This window comes from Gambusia affinis, linkage group LG11 (assembly GCF_019740435.1).
Source record: "Gambusia affinis linkage group LG11, SWU_Gaff_1.0, whole genome shotgun sequence".
Taxonomy (NCBI): Eukaryota; Metazoa; Chordata; class Actinopteri; order Cyprinodontiformes; family Poeciliidae; genus Gambusia; species Gambusia affinis.
The window spans coordinates 626,437-649,667 of NC_057878.1; the positions used below are offsets into that span (position 1 = coordinate 626,437).

General features: G+C 40.2%; 2 protein-coding genes across 2 annotated transcripts; both read left to right on the plus strand.

Moving 5' to 3' along the window:
* The first annotated feature begins 6,099 nt into the window (after positions 1 to 6,099).
* Positions 6,100 to 10,102, plus strand: LOC122840196. Its single transcript, XM_044132432.1, has 2 exons — positions 6,100 to 9,135; positions 9,220 to 10,102. Exon 1 carries the CDS (start codon positions 6,420 to 6,422, stop codon positions 8,817 to 8,819), a length of 2,400 nt encoding a protein of 799 aa, XP_043988367.1. The 5' UTR covers positions 6,100 to 6,419; the 3' UTR covers positions 8,820 to 9,135; positions 9,220 to 10,102.
* A 6,808-nt stretch (positions 10,103 to 16,910) lies between these two features.
* On the plus strand, positions 16,911 to 18,316 carry arl4cb (ADP-ribosylation factor-like 4Cb). Its single transcript, XM_044132433.1, has one exon. The coding sequence runs from the start codon at positions 17,537 to 17,539 to the stop codon at positions 18,116 to 18,118; it is 582 nt and encodes a 193-aa protein (XP_043988368.1). The 5' UTR covers positions 16,911 to 17,536; the 3' UTR covers positions 18,119 to 18,316.
* The last annotated feature ends 4,915 nt before the right edge of the window (positions 18,317 to 23,231 follow it).

Consider the following 23,231-nt stretch of genomic DNA (forward strand, 5'->3'; position numbering starts at 1 on the left):
CGATCTTCACAGGTTGATGCTCTTGAAGTCTCGAAAAATATTTATTAGTCCAGTTAAAATAACATTTGGGCTTTTCAAAAAGCCTATATATATTTAAGGCAAATCAGCCTTTGTATAGATTAATCACTGAAGCCTTATATTGTAAACACTGAACAGTTTCACTAATGCAATTATCCTCATTTATTTGGTACTGTGACAGGACTGACAGTAGTATTAATCTTAAGAGTAGTTTAGAAAAATCACTAATAAATATTACTAATAAATCCTAAAATATTGTACACATAAAAGAACAAGAGCTACACTTAAATATAAGTATATTTCACATAAGTGCTAGCAAAATATTGCAAAAATATCAGAGAAATTCTTCATCTTTCAATCATTGAATCAGGCTTGGCCACTGAAGACTAGTCTATAGACCAACACACAACAGCTGCAGACTGAAACAAATTATGAGAAAACAAAACACTTTAAAGTGTCACTTACATGATAAAACAAACATGATTTAAAAATATTAATGCCTTTATATGCCTTTATTTTATTTACAAAAAAGCTTTTAGGCCCAATATACTGAAACCAAGTGGGCCCCATATCCATCCATCCATCCATTTTCTATACACCCTTTGTCCCTAATGGGGTCAGGAGGGTTGCTGGTGCCTATCCCCGGCTACTTTCCGGGCTGTTCACCCCTGGACAGGTCGCGTGCCAGTCCATCGAGGGGCCCCATATCTATCCCATTCCCAGTTAGCCCGGACATTAATGCTGAATAAGGCCCATACAATTAGCCCAAATGGGTCAACAATATGGCTCCCATCTTAGGTTAAACATATGGGGCTCATGCAGTCACCCACACAAAATCCATGCCCAATCACTACTAATCTAGCCCACAACAAAACGTTCAATGCAGTTTCATTTAAAATAAAAAAAGCACCCTTGCATAGGTGGGTCCCAGCCAAGCCAGCATGCATGAGACCCACCCATGCATGCTGGTTTAACTGATTGTGAGAAAGATTATTAAAAGCCCATGTACATAGAATGAAATCACAATAGTTACTCTTTTTAAATCATGCAAGTGTTTTTATTGTGTCAAGACACTGAAACAAATTCTGCTAGCAACTTAGATTCTTTAGTGAACCGAATTTATTCTGCCGGGTTAGCGCTCAAATGAACCAATGGTAGCTCAGCAAATCATGGCATTATTTGAAAATGTTATGGCTCAAAACAATACGGAGTTTGAAATCGCTCTGCACCAAAATATTCTTATCTTATTGATGGTAGATTATTTATTGTGTTTTAACAATATCAGAAAAAACTGTCACAAGAAAGGATAAAAAAAAACCCATAAATAATCTTTTGGGGTGCGCCGGTCATCCGATCTGTTACGACCAGCACATTTCTTTAACTGGCGATTTAAAATCTCCCTAAAATTTGATATAATACACGTAAAAAAGACAGAACTTACAGATTGTTTCGTAGGACAGTCAACCTGCAGATTCCGCGCAAACGGACTGATGAGGAGAATACGTTGGAGTGTGAAACCGCATATCCATCCGCAGTTAATTTTACGTTTTCCAAGAAACACAAGATTAATTTTGAGTGTTACATCGGTTTAACAAATGTAAAACCGATGTAACACTCAAAAACGTGCTCAAACAAAAATAAATAAATACGGTCATCCTCCTTATTCAAATGTTCTTTGGAACTATTTTCTTTAGTGGATGTGTAAAATGCCTACTTCAATTCACCAATCTTTATTGGCAAAGGTGCCAAGAGCACAAGTGTCAAACTCCTGTCCTCCATGTCCTGCAGCGTATAGATGTGCCACATGTACAGAACCCTGGAATGAAATGGTTTAATGACCTCCTCCTTGTGTAGATAAGTTCTACAGAGCCTTAATGAACTAATTATTTTATTCAGGTGTGGCGCAGGAGAGGCACATCTATACGCTGCAGTACACCTGCCTTTTACTGCCATTATTTTGATTAACATGTTTTATTTGTATTATTTATATTTTTTGTTATTACAACTTTTATTTTGAAAGGTTAAATTAGTGGAATCCAGCATGTTGCTAGGAAACCAAAGAAAAGCAAGACGCTGTCTGAAAGCGTAACTTTCACAAGTGGCTGTAAGGGTCATTTAAGTTAAGAATTTATTGAATTATTTCATTTCTACCTCGAAGGAAAGGGTCAGCCAGCGAGGTATGTTTGTATGTATTTGTGTGATTTTGTGTCGTTGTTGTCGTTATTGACACCGTCTCATTTACATTTGTTTTGTATTTTAGTTCGACGGTGGTGTTATGTCAGTGGAACAAAATGAAATTGTAAGAAGAACAAGTTCAAAAAATCGACATTAAAGCTGACTATACACCAGCAGTTTAACGAACTCTTTGTCGCCGTTAAAAACAAGAAGAGGTGGAAGTGACAGTCGAACTCGGAGCTACATGATTCTCGCATCGTTTCACCGAAGATCCGACGGTTGCAAATGTTAACGGACACACGTTCAACGGTTGCTTCTTCATAAAGACGTCCAGAAACCAGACATTTAAGTTCATGTTTGGAAAGTGACACAAGGAAGGAGTAACAACAAGGAACTGTGTGAAGCCTGACAACAACAGCGCAACAAGGTAACGAGAAGGGAAGTAATGTAACAAAGCTCAGAGTTGATTTACGTCAAGTTAAAAGGAGATTTCACCAGTTAAGAATTCTGTAACGTCTCAAGTGAAACAAAATGTCAGAAACAAATGACACAGGAATAGAAGTTGCCGGTGCAGAACAAGCTGCCGAAGCAGATCAAGTAGATGAAACCTTTTTAGTGTTACCTGGGCAAGAAGAGCTGCGTAGAAGTGAAAGACCTCGCATGCTAACAGGAAAAGGAAGAGAATTCCATAAAGAAAAACTAAAGGGGCTGCAACGTCACTTTGAAAGTACTTATGACAGATGGAAAGCATTAATTAAAGTTGCTAAAAAATCTGTTATTAAAGGAGATCCAGTTGACATTCTTGAAGGACACATGGACATTGTGCAAAGAGAACTAGCCGCTCTTAATGACATTTATGATCAATACAGAGCAATAGATGGACCACCTCATGATATGCGATCCAAGTTAGACAAATGTATATCAGTGACTAAGGTAGTTTTGCAAAACATCCAATGCCATGTTGAGGGAACAAATGAGGAGATTGTTTGGCCTGATGCCAGTTCTATATTTACATCTTCTAGCTCAACTAGTGTCTCAGTTCATAGTCATTTTAAAGCCAGTACAGTTAACTCTAATGGCTCTTCTGCCAAAAGACAAGAAGCTGCAGCAGAGTATGAAGCAACAAAGGCTGTGCTTAAGATAATGGCTGAACAAGAGAAATTTAGAGAAAAAATGCAAACCATAGAAGAAGAAGACAAACGCATAACAGCAGAACAGGAAGCTGCTGCGATGTCACAACGCCATCAAGAGGAAAGAGAGGAAACAGAACGCAAGTTAAAAAGAGAAAAGGAAAAGGCGGCTGTGATAAAGAGACAACAAGAGTGCTGCAAGGAACAGGTCAGTTGAGGACTTAAAAAGGGAAATTGAAAGACTGGAAAATCTGAAAGGACTCAATGCAGCAAAGGCAAAATTACAAGTTTATGAAGAAGATTACTTTTCAGTAAAGCAAGAAAGCATCACTCCAAATCCTGCAAACATACAGGTAACTAAGTTCAAGAACACTGCTAATCAACCCACACAACCACCACAACAGTTAAATGTTTCACGAGAGCACAGGTGAGCTTGTAAGGGTTTTGGCAGAAGCTATGTCAGCTAATAGGCTACCGATTCCAGAGCCCTCAGTATTTAGTGGGGATCCACTTAAGTTTAAACATTGGAAGGCATCTTTTCAGACTCTAATAGAGAGAAAGAACATACCCATTGCAGAAAAGATATTTTTCTTACAGAAGTATGTAGGTGGGTGTGTTAAAGAAGCCTTAGATGGCTATTTTCTGATTGGCTCTGAAGATTCCTATATGGCAGCATGGAATATTCTCAATGAACGTTATGGAGAGCCTTTTGTCATTGCTAAGGCCTTTAGGGACAAGTTGCACACATGGCCAAAGCTCCAAGGTAAAGATGGTGCAGAGTTAAGAAAGTTTGTGGATTTCTTACAAAGCTGTCAATCTGCAATGATTACCAATGAGAATCTGAACGTCCTTAATGATGGAATAGAGAATCAAAGACTTGCTGCTAAAATGCCAGACTGGTTGAGCAACAGACGGAACCGAAAGGCTACAGAGTACCAGCTAGAGCACAGACAGTTCCCACGTTTCAGTTACTTTGTAACATTCCTGTCAATGGAGGCAAGTATTGCATGTAATCCCATTACATCATATCAAGCTATAAGACAAAGTGACTTTGACAAACCAAAGACAAAACCTCAACTTACACCCATTCATAAGAAGCAAGATACAGCAAAAATCTTCACAACTAACTCTGCAGAAAGAAGCACAATTTCTTGTGTGTTTTGTAAAAGAGCAGGACACAGCTTACACAAATGTCGTAAGTTCACTGAGAAACCAGTTCCTGAGAGAGTCAAGTTCATTCAAGGTGAAAAACTATGTTTCGGCTGCTTAAATAGTGGTCATTTCTCCAAGAACTGCAGCAACCGGATGACATGCAACACATGCTCAAAACAACATCCCACATGTCTGCATGAAGAAAGACAAAGACACGAGATAAAGAAAGAGCAACCTAAAGAACAAGAAGTAGCTGAATGGAAGGAAACCCAGCAACAGGTAACACAGTCACAAGACACAGTTAACGAAAGTACATCTAACAGAGTGACTCATGAAAGTAGAAACACACAGACATCTGCAATAGTACCTGTGTATGTATCCACGCAAAATGAGCCAAGCAAAGAAATACTTACCTATGCTCTGCTGGACACACAGAGTGATTCGTCCTTTATTCTCAATGAAGTAGCAAACAATCTGGACACAGCTAAAACCCAAGTTAAACTCAAATTATCGACGATGTCATCCAAGAAAACAACTGTACCATGTACAAAACTTGAAGCTCTGCAAATAAGAGGATTGTTTTCCAAAAAGAAACTCACTGTGCCAGTTGCTTACACGTGATTTCATACCTGCCAATCGTAGCCATATTCCTACTCCAGATACAGCAAGGTCATGGCCACATTTGGAGCATCTCATTGAACATATTGCTCCACCATTAGACTGTGATATAGGACTTCTGTTGGGATACAACTGCACACAAGCCTTAATGCCCAGAGAAGTCATATGTGGTGAAGAAAACCAGCCTTATGCCCAAAAAACAGATTTGGGCTGGAGCATCATAAGTTACTGTGATTCATGTGATGCAGGTAGTGATGTAATTGGAGTAAGTCATCGCATCACTGTAAAGCAAGTAATACCAGAGACTGAGTCAACCACAAAGCTAAAGAATAAAGTTCATTACATCTGCAAGACACAAATAAAAGAAGTAACTGGTCCAGATGTAATCAAAGCACTTGAATCAGATTTTACAGAGAGAGCAGTGGAAGAAACAAGCATTTCACAAGAAGATGTCTGCTTCATAAGAAAGCTGCAAGAAGGAATCAAACAAAAGCAGGATGGACACTATGAAATGCCCCTGCCTTTCAAAAATGACAGACCAAATCTTCCCAACAACATGTCAAGCGCAATGCAACGCTTAAACAGTCTCAAACGCAGATTCATAAGGGATCAAAAGTACTACTCTGATTATACAAAGTTCATGGAGGACATTATTGCACACGATGATGCAGAGAAAGTACCAGAGAAGGAACTCTGTAATTCCCCTGCCTGGTATATTCCCCACCATGGGGTATACCATCCTCAAAAGCCTGGTAAGATCCGTGTAGTTTTTGACTGCTCTGCACAATATCAAGCTACTTCACTAAATGAACACCTGCTTACAGGGCCTGACCTCACAAACACTTTGGTGGGAGTACTCTGTAGGTTCAGGAAGGGCTCAGTGGCTGTAATGTGCGACGTGGAACGTATGTTTCACCAGTTTCATGTAACACCCCGAGACCAGGATTATTTACGCTTCCTATGGTGGGAGCATGGTGATCTCCCCTCTCAGTCTTTCGCATGAAGGTTCACCTGTTTGGTGCAGCCTCTTCACCTGGTTGTGCCAATTTTGGTTTAAAGCATCTAGCTACACAAGGACAGGGAAGATTCTCTCCAAACACAGTGAAGTTCATTCAAAGAAACTTTTATGTAGATGATGGATTTGTAAGTGTTGCATCTGAAGCAGAAGCAATAAAACTAGTCAAAGAAGCAAGAGAGCTGTGTAACACAGGTAAACTAAGATTACACAAGTTTGTATCAAACAGTGAGAATGTGTTAAAGTCGCTGCCCAGAGAAGAGTGTGCTGACAGTATTAAAGATTTGGATCTAGCACTTGGAGAGCCACTGATGGAAAGAGCACTTGGTGTTCAGTGGTGCATTTCCTCCGATGAGTTTCAATTCAGGATAACAGTCAAAGAGCACCCAATGACAAGAAGAGGGATCCTGTGCACAGTAGCATCAGTGTATGATCCACTGGGATTTGTGGCACCCTTCATCCTAAAAGGAAAACAAATCCTGCAACAGTTATGTCAAGAGAAAGTCGGATGGGACGAGCCTCTTTCTGATCAGCTCTACAGAGAGTGGGAATCCTGGCTCCTAGATCTTCAAAACTTGTCAAAGGTGAGAATCCAAAGATGCATGCTACCTGAAAACACAGACATCACTCAGTGTGATTTACATCATTTTTCAGACGCTAGTATGACAGGCTATGGACAATGTAGCTATTTAAGAACAGTCACATCCAAAGGGGATGTTCATTGTGCACTAGTCATGGGGAAGGCACGTGTTACCCCAACCAAAGTCACTACTGTCCCTAGACTTGAGTTAACAGCTGCAGTAGTTGCAGCAAGAACAAGTGTAATGCTAAAAAGTGAACTGGAGATCAGCAATCTTCAAGAACATTTCTGGACAGATTCCAAAGTGGTGTTGGGATATATAAATAATGATGCCAAAAGATTTCATGTGTTTGTGGCAAATAGGATTCAAAGGATAAAGTCACTGACAGACCCACAACAGTGGCATCATGTACCATCTGAGAATAATCCTGCAGACCACGCGTCAAGAGGACTAAGTGTTCAACAGCTACTCAAATCTAACTGGTTTAAAGGACCAGAGTTTTTGTGGCAAAGTGAGCTACCCATTGAAACTGACAAGGCTATTGAAGTTATTTCTAATGACCCAGAGCTAAAAACAGTACATGTGCTCAAAACGGAAGTACAAGAAAGGAGAACAATACTTGATCGTCTCAATAAATTTTCAGACTGGAGAAGAGCTGTTAAAGCTATTGCTCGTCTAAGGAAATTTGTGAGAGATTTTAAAGGAGACACACAAAGCAAAGGTGAAAAAACAAGTATAGAGGACAGACGAAAAGCAGAACTGTTCATAATAAAACTTGCACAAGAAAACACCTTCAGCAAAGAAATCAAGGACTTAACACAAGGAAAGGATATCCAACTCAAGGATAAAACACATAGGCTGTATAGCTTAAACCCATTTGTTGATGAGCAAGGAGTACTCAGGGTGGGAGGACGTTTAACAAGAGCAAGCCTGCACCCATACATCAAACATCCTGCCATTATCCCCAAATCAAGTCATGTGTCATCTTTACTGATTAAACACTTCCATGAAAAAGTGCAGCATCAAGGAAGAGGAATTACTGTCAACGAGCTGCGTTCCAATGGACTGTGGATCACAGGATGCAGCAGTGCAGTTGCTTCACACATCTACAAGTGCACAACCTGCAGAAAGTACAGGAGGCATACCCAAGATCAACAGATGTCAGATCTACCAGAGGACAGAATGGAAACAACACCCCCATTCTCTTACTGTGGTGTTGACTGTTTTGGACCTTTTTATGTAAAAGAAGGCAGAAAGGAACTTAAAAAGTATGGTCTTTTGTTTACATGTATGTGTTCCAGGGCAATACATGTTGAAATGTTAGATGACCTTACTACTGATGCCTTTATTAATGCATTGCGTTGTTTTATTTCTATTCGTGGACATGTAAGACAAATCAGGTGTGACCAAGGGACTAATTTTGTTGGAGCTAAGGGAGAGTTTTTGAATGCACTGAAGGACTGTGACAAAGAACAGTTGAAACAATATGGATGCGAGTTTGTTCTGAACACCCCATCCTCAAGCCACATGGCAGGTGTTTGGGAAAGACTGATTAGAACCATTAGAAGCATTTTAACTGCTATTCTGGATAAAACTTCTAAGAGACTTGATAGTTCTTCCCTCAGAACATTTCTGTATGAGGTGATGGCTATTGTAAATAGCAGGCCGTTAACAGTAGAAAACCTAAGTGATCCAAGTTCAGAGCCTCTTACACCAAATCATATTCTCATGATGAAGTCCAGTGTTATTCTACCTCCTCCTGGTGAATTTGTGAGTCACGACTTGTACCTGAGAAAGAGATGGCGCCAAGTTCAGTTTTTAGCCAATGAATTCTGGACAAGGTGGAAGAAAGAATATCTTCTTAATCTTCAACAGAGACAAATCTGGCAAAGAAACAAAAGGAATGCAAAGCTGAACGACATTGTTATTCTTCAAGAGGACAGTTCTCCAAGGAACAAGTGGAAACTGGCAAGAGTAACAGAGATATATCCAAGTGCAGATGGAAGGATCAGGAAGGTGAAGCTGTTGCTAAGTGACTCGACCTTGGACAAGGATGGAAAAAGGACTGTCAAGCCAGTGTATCTTGATAGACCAGTTCATAAAACTGTGCTGTTACTGGAAGCAGAGTAAATGTTAAAATGTAAATATATTCCAATTGTAATATTATATGTTTTAAGTAAAATCACCATAGGTTAGTGATTTGGTGGGAGTTTTACTGCCATTATTTTGATTAACATGTTTTATTTGTATTATTTATATTTTTTGTTATTACAACTTTTATTTTGAAAGGTTAAATTAGTGGAATCCAGCATGTTGCTAGGAAACCAAAGAAAAGCAAGACGCTGTCTGAAAGCGTAACTTTCACAAGTGGCTGTAAGGGTCATTTAAGTTAAGAATTTATTGAATTATTTCATTTCTACCTCGAAGGAAAGGGTCAGCCAGCGAGGTATGTTTGTATGTATTTGTGTGATTTTTGTGTCGTTGTTGTCGTTATTGACACCGTCTCATTTACATTTGTTTTGTATTTTAGTTCGACGGTGGTGTTATGTCAGTGAGACAAAATGAAATTGTAAGAAGAACAAGTTCAAAAAATCGACATTAAAGCTGACTTTGCACCAGCAGTTTAACGAACTCTTTGTCGCCGTTAAAAACAAGAAGAGGTGGAAGTGACACCTGCCCTTCAGGACTGGAGTTTGACGTCGCTGCAATAGAGCAATAAAAAGGTTAAAAAGATCATTGCAACCAGATTAAAATATATAAAATTAATCATTAATAGAAATGTTAAGTTTTTATTTCATTTTATTTATGCTGACAACTTGGAAAATGTTTGCAGATATATGAAACAGATGCTCAAAATTTTAGTCTTTCTCACTTGATAATGAGTTTTGCTTAAATTTATTTTCTAAACATTTTGCAATATTTTTCACAATGGTCTGATCTGAACAATTTCTCCAAATAAGAATTAAATCCTGTTGTGAAAAAGCTGCAATAAACCCTTTGCATTAAAAAAAGCAAGGTGAAAAGTCCAGATCTGAACCTAATTTTGAGTGAGCAGAAGATTACATATACATGGTGCATATTTAAAACAGATTATGTCTCAAAAATCACATCCAGACTGGACTGGACTGTTCTAGTGTAAATAATAAAAAGAAAAACCGTTAGGTGTTCAAAGTGTAGTAAGAACAATACTGAACTGTTTTAAAAAATAAAGCATTGAAGCATTATTTTTTAATGGCAATATCCTGGTCTTTTTGGAAGCGTAGTGTCATGTCGGTGTTAGTAAATGAGCCAGACACAGAGATCACATAGTGAGCATGTTTTAGGTTCAAATACAATACACCTTGGTGACTTCCAAGACGAGGTAACCATCCAAGGAAAGCTTTTCCTTCTGTAGACAGAAAAGCTTATGCAATTGCTTCTACACTTCATATCAACTGCCCACATGGGCTTCCTATGTGGGCCCATCAATACTGAAACTATGTGGGCCCCACACAGTGTAGCCCATTTCTGTCCCATTCCCAGTTAAGATGTTCCAAAGTTTTGTACACATTAACTGACATAGGACTGGGGCCTACATGTCCATGCCCAGGTCCAACCCATTGTACGGTCAGCCCATGTTTATGTCATGTGGGTTCGATGTGGAAAGCCCACATGGGCTTCCTATGTGGGGCCCATAATACTGAAACTATGTGGGCCCCACACAGTGTAGCCCATTTCTGTCCCATTCCCAGTTAGCCCACATAAAATAGGACTGGGGCCTACATATCTATGCCCAGGTCCAACCCATGTACGGTCAGCCCATGTTTATGTCATGTGGGTTCAATGTGGTCAGCCCACATGGGCTTCCTATGTGGGGCCCATGATACAGAAACCATATGGGCCCCACACAGCGTAGCCCACATCTGTCCCATTCCCAGTTAGCCCACATCACTGCTAAATAGGGCCCATACATTTAGCCCAAATGGGCCAGCCCATATGGGTCCCATGTTAGGTTAACCACATGTGTCTCATGCAGTTTGCCCAGATAAAACCCATGCCCACTCATTACCCATGTACCCCACAACAAACCCAAGTGGGGCCCACTCATGCATGCTGGCTGGGGGTAGCACTGAGATAACCTGCAAGGAAATCAAAAGTGAGTAGCAGAAACAAAAAGCTACTGGAAACTAGCATAGAGAGGCTTGGAGTACAATGAAAGGCAAACAGTAAGACACCAAAGAACTAGCAACAGCTTCCTTTTAACTCTGGCTGATGAGACAATGATCCGCAGGTGTGAGTGATCAGCACCTGGGACAACGCCCTCCAACTGGAGACGGTCTCCTGGCTCCCTCTGGTGGATAACTGAAAAAAGTAGAAATAAATCCAACAGAAACCAAAACCCCAGAATCCCAATAATTTCACCCCATATATAGATTTTAAATGTACAATTGAATGACAATAAAATCTGTGTATTTTCATTATTATTTACAAATTAACCAGTATTATTTTGGTAGTAGTAGGTCCTGGATATGAGAGCCACTTAATGTCATGTGTTCACCTGGATCATGTATATAAGGAGTTCTCGCTCCATTTATGGTAGATGCGCAGAGATGCACAGGGCTAGACATTCTTCTTCGGACCCAAAGCGAAATTTTGTTTTGGGGCCCTCCATTTCTGCTAATAATGTGGATTTCTGGAATCAACAGTTAGACGATTAGATCATTCGCACACCTGCTATAAACTTATTGCAGCTCTGATGGTGCTGTTTGCATTATACCCTATGCATGAATAATATGATACTTTTATCAGCCTGTCGAATTCTGGGTTAATCTTGGGGGTTCGTGATCAGCTGATACTTACATGTGAAGCCCATCTTATCCACTGATCTTATTTTCGTCAGCAAAGGTTAAAAAAAATCTGCCTCTGTCCTCTTTTGCTCTGCAGTGAGAGGTTTGACTGACAGACCGGTCCACCAGGTCATGTCTGAACGTTTACAATTAACAATATTCACCCCACTGTTGCCAACTCAGTGACTTTCTTACAACATTTAGCAACATTTCAGACAAAAAAATTGGTATTGGCCAAAATCAAAATCGGCAGGTCAGACTCTTTAAAGATCGGTAACCAGGGATCGGCCAGAAAACTGCCATCAGTATAGCCCTACACACATATTCATGACATTCTATGATTGAATTAATTTCTCTTAAGGGTAACTCCACTAGCTAAAAATTTAATTTACACCAGGTGAGTTTTTCTCCACTGAGAATGTGGGCTGGTACCAGGTTGATTCTAAGTGGCTGCTTAGTTTGCTCGTGCCTTGGGCCGGCCCTGCTCCTAGATGACGAGGGTAGATTGATCACAAATGTGCCGCATCAAACAACCGGCACACCCTCCAGGTAAGTCCACCATCTAGTGGATGATGAGTGAAACAGCAGACAACAGAAAATTCCCACAAAGAGCCAAAAACCCCAGTTTCCGACATGTCATGTGCAGGCTCCTTTTTTGTTATGCAGGTTCAGCTGTGAGAGCACACCTTCCTGATTGGCTGCCTGGAGGCTGCAGGAGAGCTGCTACTCCAATGGATCAGCAAAGTCAATTACACACTGATGAGGCCTACCTGCACCATATAAAAGGCTCCTAAAATCATTCCTCTCGTGGGGCAGCTAGCAGGAAGAGGTTTTGTGAAGCTGTTCCCCCACCTCTGATACTTGTAACTGCTTTGGGCAGTTTTGAACAATTTAGTTTTTGCTTGAAGCTTGTGTTTGGGAAGTTTGGTGCTCCCTTTTGTTCTTTCTTTTGGGTTGGTTTGAGTTTACTTTGTCTTGACTTGTTTGGACTCTTTGTAATTTTATTTACACTTAATATCCCTTAGTTTGTTAGTTCTCCTTGGTTTTTTTTTTATTCTCTGCTATATTATTTGGGTTGAATTTATTGTGTCTTGGTTCTGTGAAACCTCCTTTTTTTGTAATAAATCACATTTATATTTAATCTCTTTTTCTCTGGACATTTTTATGTTACCACCCCTGGACCCCTAGACCTTGAAGGCGTAACATATCACATAAAGAGCTTTAAACTAGAGTGACATTCACCCAGTCACACTTAAAAAAGTTAATTTGTCGTCAGGTCAGTATATGTGTTAAGTATGTTGCTGATGATGAGCACATCGACATTTGGCAAGAGGAATCAAATCCACAACTTTCTGATTGCAAGGAAATAACTCAAGCCATACACACTTGATTTGATTGAAATAACTTGCTTGACATTTTTTTCTACCAGTTTATGACATCTGTCTGAAGAAATTCTGCTCCACTCTTTACTTTCAGCTGTGGAATGTGAGTCGATTTCTGCATGTGCATCTAGTGTAAAGTCACCTCATGTGATCTTAGTGAGATAAAGATAATGACTTTGAAATTAGCCTGTAATTCGGAGCCAGTCCTTGCTAGATTTTGCTTTTACTTGATATGATATATAATATATCTATCCATCCATCTTCTTCAGCTTGTCTGGAGTCAGGTCATGGGGGTAGCAGCCTAAGTAAAGAGGCCCAAACTTCTCTCTCCCCAGACACTTAAGCTAGCTCCTCTAGGCAGGGGTGAAACTACATATTTTTGAGGTGGATACGAACATCTCACCGGCGCCCCCGTCTGGACATAAACTTGTACAAGTGAGCCAAAGAGCCGCTTCTGTTAGCCTGTGTCTAGAACCACCTATGAGCTGCAGGTATGAGGCATTTTGTTAGCATGTTTTCTATCATTCTTCTAGCTTGATAGGAAGCCTGATCCAAACTGGCAACCCACATTAATAAAATGGTGAAAGAATATTGACCACTAAACACTATTTATAAAAGATAAACATTTTTCCTACACAATCCTAACAAACTTTTTTAATGTTCTCTTCATAATATTTATTTATTTACTATTAATCTATTTGAATGATTTGTTCTTTAAATTGCTATCTATATTATTTTTTGGTCTCAGGAAATTAGGTCTTTAGGTTCTGCGGTTCCTCTCCTGATCCATTCTTTCTGATATCAAACCCACTGTGTGCCACTGAATGTCACCGACACATTTATTTTAATGCACCTATTAAACTTCACTGTGAATGTTTAGCCCGTGTCTTCCCACTACCGTCTGTATTTCTGCCAGAGGTTTTATTTCTGAGGACGGTGTTTTATCGGGTGAACATTTTAAAAAGACACTGGTTGATGGCAGCTCACTGCGGCTGCGTAGTGTCCGTCTCTAGGTAACCATGACAACAGCATCAGTTCGTGGTAGGGTGACCAGACGTCCTCTTTTTCCCGGACATGTCCTACTTTTCAGACCTAAAAAAATGTCCGGGGGGAATTTCAAAATCGTCCGGGATTTTGGTGAACTGCCTCAAAACACATTACATAGTGTTACCTCCCCCTGTTGGCGCGCATGTTTGTCCGCCGCTTCTTGCCCGGCACCAGCAACACTGTAAAATGTAAAAGTAAAGTGTACTCAAAAAGAAAAGTGACCTGAACTCATTCCAGCTTACTCTGTTGACTATACTAACTTAAACTTAGCAAAGACAACTTTCTACTGAGGCAAGTAATCAAACTCATCAGCAGCAAGTAACCCGAACTTGGAGTTATGAGTGAGCAAAACGCATCTGCATAACCAGCAGAAAACTCGGCATCATTCGGCAGCTCTCGTTGAACGCACATGCGCATTGGACACTGACGAGTGACGACGTGTTTGAAAGAAGCGCCAAACTGTCAACAATGACGGTTGCTGCAGCTAAGTTTTGTCACGGTAAGTCCCACTGTTTTTTAGCAAACTTATATTCGTTATCTCGGCCGTATAATTCATCCGTAAGTCCAGGTTTTGAGGTTAACTTTATGTGTAATGATTTAGCGATGCCTGGGACTAACGTTAGTCGAAAATATCATGTTTATTTAGTGGCAACAAGATGGAGCGGCAGTGCAAAAAAGCTGTCCGGGGTGCAAAACAAAAAAAGGAAAAGGGATAAGGATAAAGATGTTGACGGGTTAAAAAAGCCGCTGTACTGTCATAGAAGGCTTATGATGAGTAGACTGCCATAGGTGGGACAGCTGTAAACTGTAGGAGAAGCAGCCATGATGAAGAAGTGTAGGGTCACCAGATTTGGGTTTCTGAAAAGGAGGACACTTCTTTTTTTGTTGGCGGGGGGGGGGGTAGAATTGGCGGACACACATGCGCCAACGGGGGGTGGAGATGGGGGAGACGGGGGATGGGGGGGTAGAATCAGCGGTAGCACAAGAAATCGGTAGCACATGTACACACATGTGCTACCGATTTCTTTGCCATACAAAGAAATCTGGAATGGAGTAGTGGAACGGAGTGGCAATGTAATCACAATGCACTGTAAGCTATGTAATGTGTTTTGAGGCAGTTGACCAAAATCCCTAACGATTTTTAAATTCCCCCCGGACATTTTTTAGGTCTGAAAAGTAGGACATGTCCGGGAAAAAGAGGACGCCTGGTCACCCTAAAGGGACAGCTGTAAACTGTAGGAGAAGCAGCCGTGATGAAGAAGTGTTACTGGAATTGTGGACGTGTCTCACACCCCCATTGGGATCCTGACCATCATTCCTGAGGACAGGCAGGCCTCCACTGACTCACTGCACCTCCAGTCTTCAAGTACTGCCATCATTTTGGAAGGAAGTCTTGTCATGAATGATCTTGGGAATCTTCCACATGCCATGTGTTTGCTCTTTGGACTTATTTATTCTCTGAATTTGGAGTACCCTCAACAACTGAAGTACACCTTTGACTTCATCCAAAGGGTGCTTCTGTCACTTGGACATAAATCCCTAAAACCAAAAATACAATCACTCAAAAATCTTCTGATGCAATGAGTGAATGTGATGTGACATTATGGATCAACGTTGATACCTTTACCCTTATTGGAAAAGTGATTTTTATTTCTTGTTTGATTCTTTTTTTGTTGGAGAGAGCATCATTGCATTTGCAGACTACTAAATGGTTTTATGTTAATGAGGAGAAACATTACTTCACTTCACTACTTCACTATTTACTTTATCAATGTTATGATAAATGTTGGGCTCTAGTATTGAGAATTGAGTTTTTGTTTCACACCAGTCAACAAAGACATTTAAGCAGGGATTCTCAAAGTTTTAAAGACTGAGGGCCATTTGAAGGATTCAATATTAGATTGAAGGCTACCCTAGAAAAAAAGTCGTGTCATTTTTTTCCCTAAAAAAAGTCTATGGAAAACTTTGTTTCCAGGTTATTGTGTATGTAACCACAATTGAGAACCTTGTATTTAAGGTAAACTTGTTTAATTATTAAACATTTTTTTCCATTCAAACTGTTGTCTGTTGGCTCTTCGTTCCAATAACTTAACACTTTTGGTTCATCTTACTTGAACATATCAAGGCAATTGGTTTCCTGATATTTTGCAAGTAATGTGAACTCTTAAACGTGTAAGTATAACTTATTTTTATGAGTACTGCTTAATTGACATAACTCACAATTTGAAGTAGTCATAATTGACATTTTATAGTCAACTTTACTAATGATTTTGAGTTAACGGCACTCAGGTTTACTGCCATTGCGTGAGTTGTCTGAATGAATATTTTACAGTTAACCCAATTAATGATTTTGAGTTAACGGCACTCAGGTTTACTGCCTTTATCTGAGTGGTCTAAACATAGTTATTTTTAGCAATAACACCTTAAAATGAATTAGCTACTTTACTTGAAGATTTTGAGGCAATCGGTTTCCTAACTTTTTTTAAGTAAAGTGAACTTATTACTTTTTACAGTGAACCCTCCCGACCCCATTAGGGAAGAAGGGTGTCTACAGATAATGGATGGATGGATGGATGAAAAATATCTGTGTTTGAGAATTATATTGTAAATATTTATGGTGGACAGAATGGCCAAAGATGAAACTCAAGGCCTAACAGAAACGATATGTCATAACATTAATCAAGTAGAAGTAAAAATTATGGTGCAGTAAAACTACTCCTAAATGTTTTTTTCTAAAATGCTACTTAAGTACTTAAATGCTACTTACTAAAATGCTACTTAAGTAGTATTTTAGTACTTAGTAGCACCTCTGCTTATTTTGACCATCCATTTTTTTATGTTTCCGCTAAGTTTGCATTTTTTAAAATTAAACTGCGAAAATCCTATAAATTAAAGCTGTCTGGAGAATTTTAACTTCTGCAGTCGGGTTCTAGCAAACACTTAGACGTGAGACGTTTGGGGAGTTCTGTGCCTTAAACGGCTCGCCGCAGAGGCTCGTGAGGGCGCTCGCATGCTGCCTCATTGGCACATGTCCCGTCCTGCAGGGGTGGAGCGTATAGAGGGCTGTCTCTGATGTTCTGTCAGCCTCACATCAGAACGGCTGCAGCGACTGACAGGAGAGGAGGGGTCGTCTGACACGGAGCCGACGAAGGACGAGGCAGCTGGGAATTTTGTTGCTATTGGACCGCTGGATTTGCGTGCTTTCCCCATGCTCAATAAGGCTCACTTCTGGAAAATATTATTTGACTTCTAGAGAATCACAGATTTATTTTGTGCTTGTCTATCAAAGCTGTGACATTTTTAAGGAGTGTTTGAACTGTGGAATTGTCCTCGTCATCAAATGGATGCAAGTGCGTGAGGGGAATACTTATAAACGGTGCGTTGCGTCCTGCGGAGGCACACCGCTTCCCTTTCCAGTGCTGCTCCCAAGGTCTAAGCAGAGCCCATCAATCCCCCCACTGTTTGCCGACCTGCGGAATTTACTGCCTCATTGCGGGAATTATCGAGTCTGAGCTGTGGAACCTTCATTTCCAGTTTTGGGGGAGGGTGGATCCAATCCTTCGGCGTGGGAGGGGGTGGATGGTACATCAAAATGGGGAACAGCTTCTCCAACATATCTGCCTTCCAGTCACTTCACATTGTCATGCTGGGTTTGGACTCTGCCGGTAAGACCACAGTTCTTTATAGGTTGAAATTCAACGAATTCGTCAACACCGTCCCCACAATCGGTTTCAACACGGAGAAGATCAGGCTGAGTAACGGCACAGCGAAGGGCATCAGCTGTCACTTTTGGGACGTGGGGGGACAGGAGAAGCTGCGGCCCCTGTGGAAGTCCTACAGCCGTTGCACAGATGGCATCATCTACGTGGTGGATTCGGTGGACGTGGACCGGCTGGAAGAGGCTAAGACCGAGCTGCATAAGGTCACCAAGTTCGCGGAGAACCAGGGCACACCACTGCTGGTCATCGCCAACAAGCAGGACCTGCCTAAGTCCCTGCCAGTGGCTGACATCGAGAAGCAGCTGGCCCTGCACGAGCTCGCGCCCTCCACGACGTACCACGTTCAACCCGCGTGCGCCATCATAGGAGAGGGGCTTCACGAGGGCATGGACAAGCTGTACGAGATGATCGTGAAGAGGAGGAAGTCTCTGAAGCAGAAGAAGAAGCAGCGGTAACAGTGGCTGGAGCTGGACTGTTTCTGCCTGACTTGCTGTGAGAAATCCGTGGTCCTGCCATTTGCGGCACCCATGCGGGTTGATTTCTGTTTTCTTCCATTCTGTGTTTCGATTTAAACCTGTTAAGTCCTTCTGAGTGATGCTTTTGCACACAGAAGGTTGCAGGGTTGTCAACAGAACATTAAACCAAAAAAAGACCTATGATCCAGAAACTTTGTGAGAGAAACGGGCTGGCCTGTTTTATTTGCTGCCTTGTCTGCAACTTTAAAGGAACAGTTTGGTTGTTTTGAATTTTATCTCACCTCTAGTAGACAGATGTCATATTGCAAAGAGTGGGTTAAAAGTGAGGAAATTGTAAGTGATGGAAGGCTAACAGCTAGTCAGACAGATCCCAAACTATTTAGAACAACTGAAACTAGAAATGTTTATATTTGTGGGATTAAACAACTACGTTGTCTCATGAGAGGCCTGTTAAGTTTGCTTTTTAACGTTCAAAGAAAGTTAATTTTTTTTAGCTACACTGAAAAAAATACCTCTTTGGATGAACATAAAAAAGTAATGGAAAGGTTTTCCACACTGTAAAATGTAATAAGTTCACTTTACTTAAAAAAGTTAGGAAACCGATTGCCTCAAAATCTCCAAGTAAAGTAGCTAATTCATTTTAAGGTGTTATTGCTAAAAATAACTATGTTTAGACCACTCAGAAAAGGCAGTAAACTTGAGTGCCGTTAACTCAAAATCATTAGTAAAGTTGACTATAAAGTGTCAATTATGACTACTTCAAATTGTGAGTTATGTCAATTAAGCAGTACTCATAAAAATAAGTTATGCTTACACGTTTAAGAGTTAACATTACTTGCAAAATATCAGGAAACCAATTGCCTTGATATGTTCAAGTAAGATGAACCAAAAGTGTTAAGTTATTGGAACGAAGAGCCAACAGACAACAGTTTGAATGGAAAAAAATGTTTAATAATTAAACAAGTTTACCTTAAATACAAGGTTCTCAATTGTGGTTACATACACAATAACCTGGAAACAAAGTTTTCCACAGACTTTTTTAGGGAAAAAAATGACACGACTTTTTTTCTAGGGTAGCCTTCAATGTAATATTGAATCCTTCAAATGGCCCTCAGTCTTTAAAACTTTGAGAATCCCTGCTTAAATGTCTTTGTTGACTGGTGTGAAACAAAAACTAAATTCTCAATACTAGAGCCCAACATTTATCATAACATTGATAAAGTAAATAGTGAAGTAGTGAAGTGAAGTAATGTTTCTCCTCATTAACATAAAACCATTTAGTAGTCTGCAAGTGCAATGATGCTCTCTCCAACAAAAAAAGAATCAAACAAGAAATAAAAATCACTTTTCCAATAACGGTAAAGGTATCAACGTTGATCCATAATGTCACATCACATTCACTCATTGCATCAGAAGATTTTTGAGTGATTGTATTTTTGGTTTTAGGGATTTATGTCCAAGTGACAGAAGCACCCTTTGGATGAAGTCAAAGGTGTACTTCAGTTGTTGAGGGTACTCCAAATTCAGAGAATAAATAAGTCCAAAGAGCAAACACATGGCATGTGGAAGATTCCCAAGATCATTCATGACAAGACTTCCTTCCAAAATGATGGCAGTACTTGAAGACTGGAGGTGCAGTGAGTCAGTGGAGGCCTGCCTGTCATCAGGAATGATGGTCAGGATCCCAATGGGGGTGTGAGACACGTCTGGGTCTTCGCAGTCCTAACAGTAGAAGCAACACCACAATTCCATATCACCGTAACACTTCTTCATCACGGCTGCTTCTCCTACAGTTTACAGCTGTCCCACCTATGGCTAGGGTGACCAGACGTCCTCTTTTTCCCGGACATGTCCTACTTTTCAGACCTAAAAAAATGTCCGGGGGGAATTTAAAAATCGTCCGGGATTTTGGTCAACTGCCTCAAAACACATTACATAGCTTACAGTGCATTGTGATTACATTGCCACTCCGTTCCACTACTCCATTCCAGGTTTCTTTGTATGACAAAGCGCATGTGTGTCTGCCGGGTGTTCTGTCAGATAGCCATACATGTCAGAATAGCATACATATGGTAAGAGCGCATGCGCACGCATGCGCATTCTGCAGGAGGTCCGCCATATTGAGAGGAGTCGTCAGCTTGTCATACGCGAGAAGAGACACAATAAAAAGTAACTAAATAAATTAAATTTAATGCTGCTGCAGCTGCAGTAAACTACAAAACACGTCCTAAAACACGCCCTGTTTAAATTCACGTCCCCCACTTCCTTAATATTTTTGGGTTGGATAGCATGTCTGCTAACTTGGATAGCATGTATGAAAACGCAATTTTTACCCATACTGAAACTGGGGCAAAACCAGTGTTTCACTTTTGAAAAAAATCCTTATCTACGTCATGATTTTATGTTGCTGATTAAATAAAATCATATGGTAATGACAACGTATACATGTCTGAGCTAAGCGTATGACGATCTGACAATGTATGCCTATCTGACAGAACACCGGTTCTACCCCCTGCCAACAAAAAAAGAAGTGTCCTCCTTTTCAGAAACCCTACCTATGGCAGTCTACTCATCATAAGCCTTCTATAACAGTACAGCGGCTTTTTAACCCGTCAACATCTTTATCCTTATCCCTTTTCCTTTTTTTGTTTTGCGCCCCGGACAGCTTTTTTGCTCTGCCGCTCCATCTTGTTGCCACTAAATAAACATGATATTTTCGACTAACGTTAGTCCCAGGCATCGCTAAATCATTACACATAAAGTTAACCTCAAAACCTGGACTTACGGATGAATTATACGGCCGAGATAACGAATATAAGTTTGCTAAAAAACAGTGGGACTTACCGTGACAAAACTTAGCTGCAGCAACCGCCGTATTGTTGACAGTTTGGAGCTTCTTACAAACACGTCGTCACTCGTCAGTGTCCAATGCGCATGTGCGTTCAACGAGAGCTGCCGAATGATGGCGAGTTTTCTGCTGGTTATGCAGATGCGTTTTGCTCACTCATAACTCCAAGTTCGGGTTACTTGCTGCTGATGAGTTTGATTACTTGCCTCAGTAGAAAGTTGTCTTTGCTAAGTTTAAGTTAGTATAGTCAACAGAGTAAGCTGGAATGAGTTCAGGTCACTTTTCTTTTTGAGTAAGATATAATATTACATTTTACAGTGCACCTGATTACTTTGCTTCATCCATCCATCCATCCATTTTCTTTACACCCTTTTACACCCTAAATGGGGTCGGGAGGGTTGCTGGTGCCTATCTCCAGCTGCGTCCCGGGCGAGAGGCGGGGTACACCCAGTCTGTCGCAGGGCAACACAAAGACATACAAGACAAACAACCATGCACACACACACTCACACCTAGGGAGAATTTAGAGAAACCAATTACCTGTCATGTTTTTGGACTGTGGGAGGAAGCCAGAGAACCCGGAGAGAACCCACCATGCACAGGGAGAACATGCAAACTCCATGCAGAAAGATTCCCGGCCGGGAATCGAACCCAGGACCTTCTTGCTGCAAGGCAACAGCTCTACCAACTGCGCCACTGTGCAGCCCTACTTTGCTTCAGCACCATGTAATTCTATTACTCCTATTTAAAGCAAATGTGTTAGGTCAACTTAATTTATTAAGGTTATTCCAATGTAAAGCAATTGTGTTGGCTCAACTTATGTTATTATGGTTATTCTATGGTTGATTCTAAATCAAAGAGTTGGCTGAACTTAATATATTATGGTTATTTCTAATTTAAATAAAATGAGTTGGCTCAACTTATTTCATTACGGTTATTCTATTAAGTTTTGGCTGAACTTAATATATTATGGTTATTCCAATTTAGAGCAAATGTTTTGGCTCAATATAATTTATTAAGGTTGATTCAACTCATTTACTATAGTTGGACCCAATGTAATTTAAAAGAGCCAGCCCAACTAATTTGCAATGCTTTGGACCAAATAATTTACTTGACTAAGATTAATGGCAATTCGGTTGAAACCAACTTTTTTTCCCCTTTTTTCTCCGAAGAGTTTTTGCGGCGCTAGTGGCTCGTATTTTTTTGAGACAGTAGGCAGACAGGGTGAGGACATGGCAAAGGTCGCCAGGATCGGGAGTCAAACTGGCAACATCTGCGTCGAGGACTAAGGCCTCCTAATGTGCAGTGTGCTAAACCCCTGCGCCACCACAGCACTTTAGAGAAACCAACTTATGTTACAGTGATACATTCACACCACTTATTAAGTTGATCTAACTCATGAAAATTAAGTTGGCTCAACAAACATGCTTCATGCTGAAAGAAAACTATTTAATCGTGTGGAAATCCTTTCCATGATTTAATTATAGTAATTCAAAGACTTTTCTTAAAAAAGTCTTTAAGAAAAGTTCTTACATGCTGAAAGAAATTTAAGAACTGTTCCAGTGCAGTTCTTAAATGCCATTGTGCCCTGCAGAGAAAAACAAATATCTATTGTTTAATGTGTAACTAAAACCACTCTGAAGTTTTCCCAGGTGCAAAACAGTTATGTCTCATAATCTCTCGTGATTCCCTGATCTCGATAGATCCTCTTTGGAGGGAAATGAATCTGACTAAATTTAATCATGTTATCTCAACTTGAATACGTTATTCAAGATGAGATAAAAACAATTGTCTCGCGTGACATCCCGTGATCTCACTCGGCTTCAGCACTATATCAGTCTGACTATAATGAATCATGTTATCTCAACATGATTAAATTTCATAAACGTGAAGTTGTTGAATTTTTTGTTTATCCAACATGATTGTATCATGTTTTTGTTTGAAATATGAAATTATTTAGTTAAAAGTACATGATATTCTTTTGTTAATCTGATAACTCCCTAAGTTCATTTTTTACAGTGTAAAGTTGTGGTTTGAGGTTGTTGTCTAGGCACAAGCTGGTTAAGCATAGTCAGTTGATAACCAAAAAATATACCTCGTATCAATTTTTCCCACCTTTGTCCTAAATCTTTTTGTTAGTAGCATGTATGATAAAACTGGGTTAGTTTTACACAATATTATACTCCCCTGTTTTTGTGATTAATGGATGTTATGCAAACACAGTATTTTATAGGTTCCACCCCT

Coding starts and splice junctions, on each gene's coding strand:
- LOC122840196 (XM_044132432.1), top strand. CDS start 6,420: ATGGAAAGAGCACTTGGTGTTCAGTGGTGCATTTCCTCCGATGAGTTT.
- arl4cb (XM_044132433.1), top strand. CDS start 17,537: ATGGGGAACAGCTTCTCCAACATATCTGCCTTCCAGTCACTTCACATT.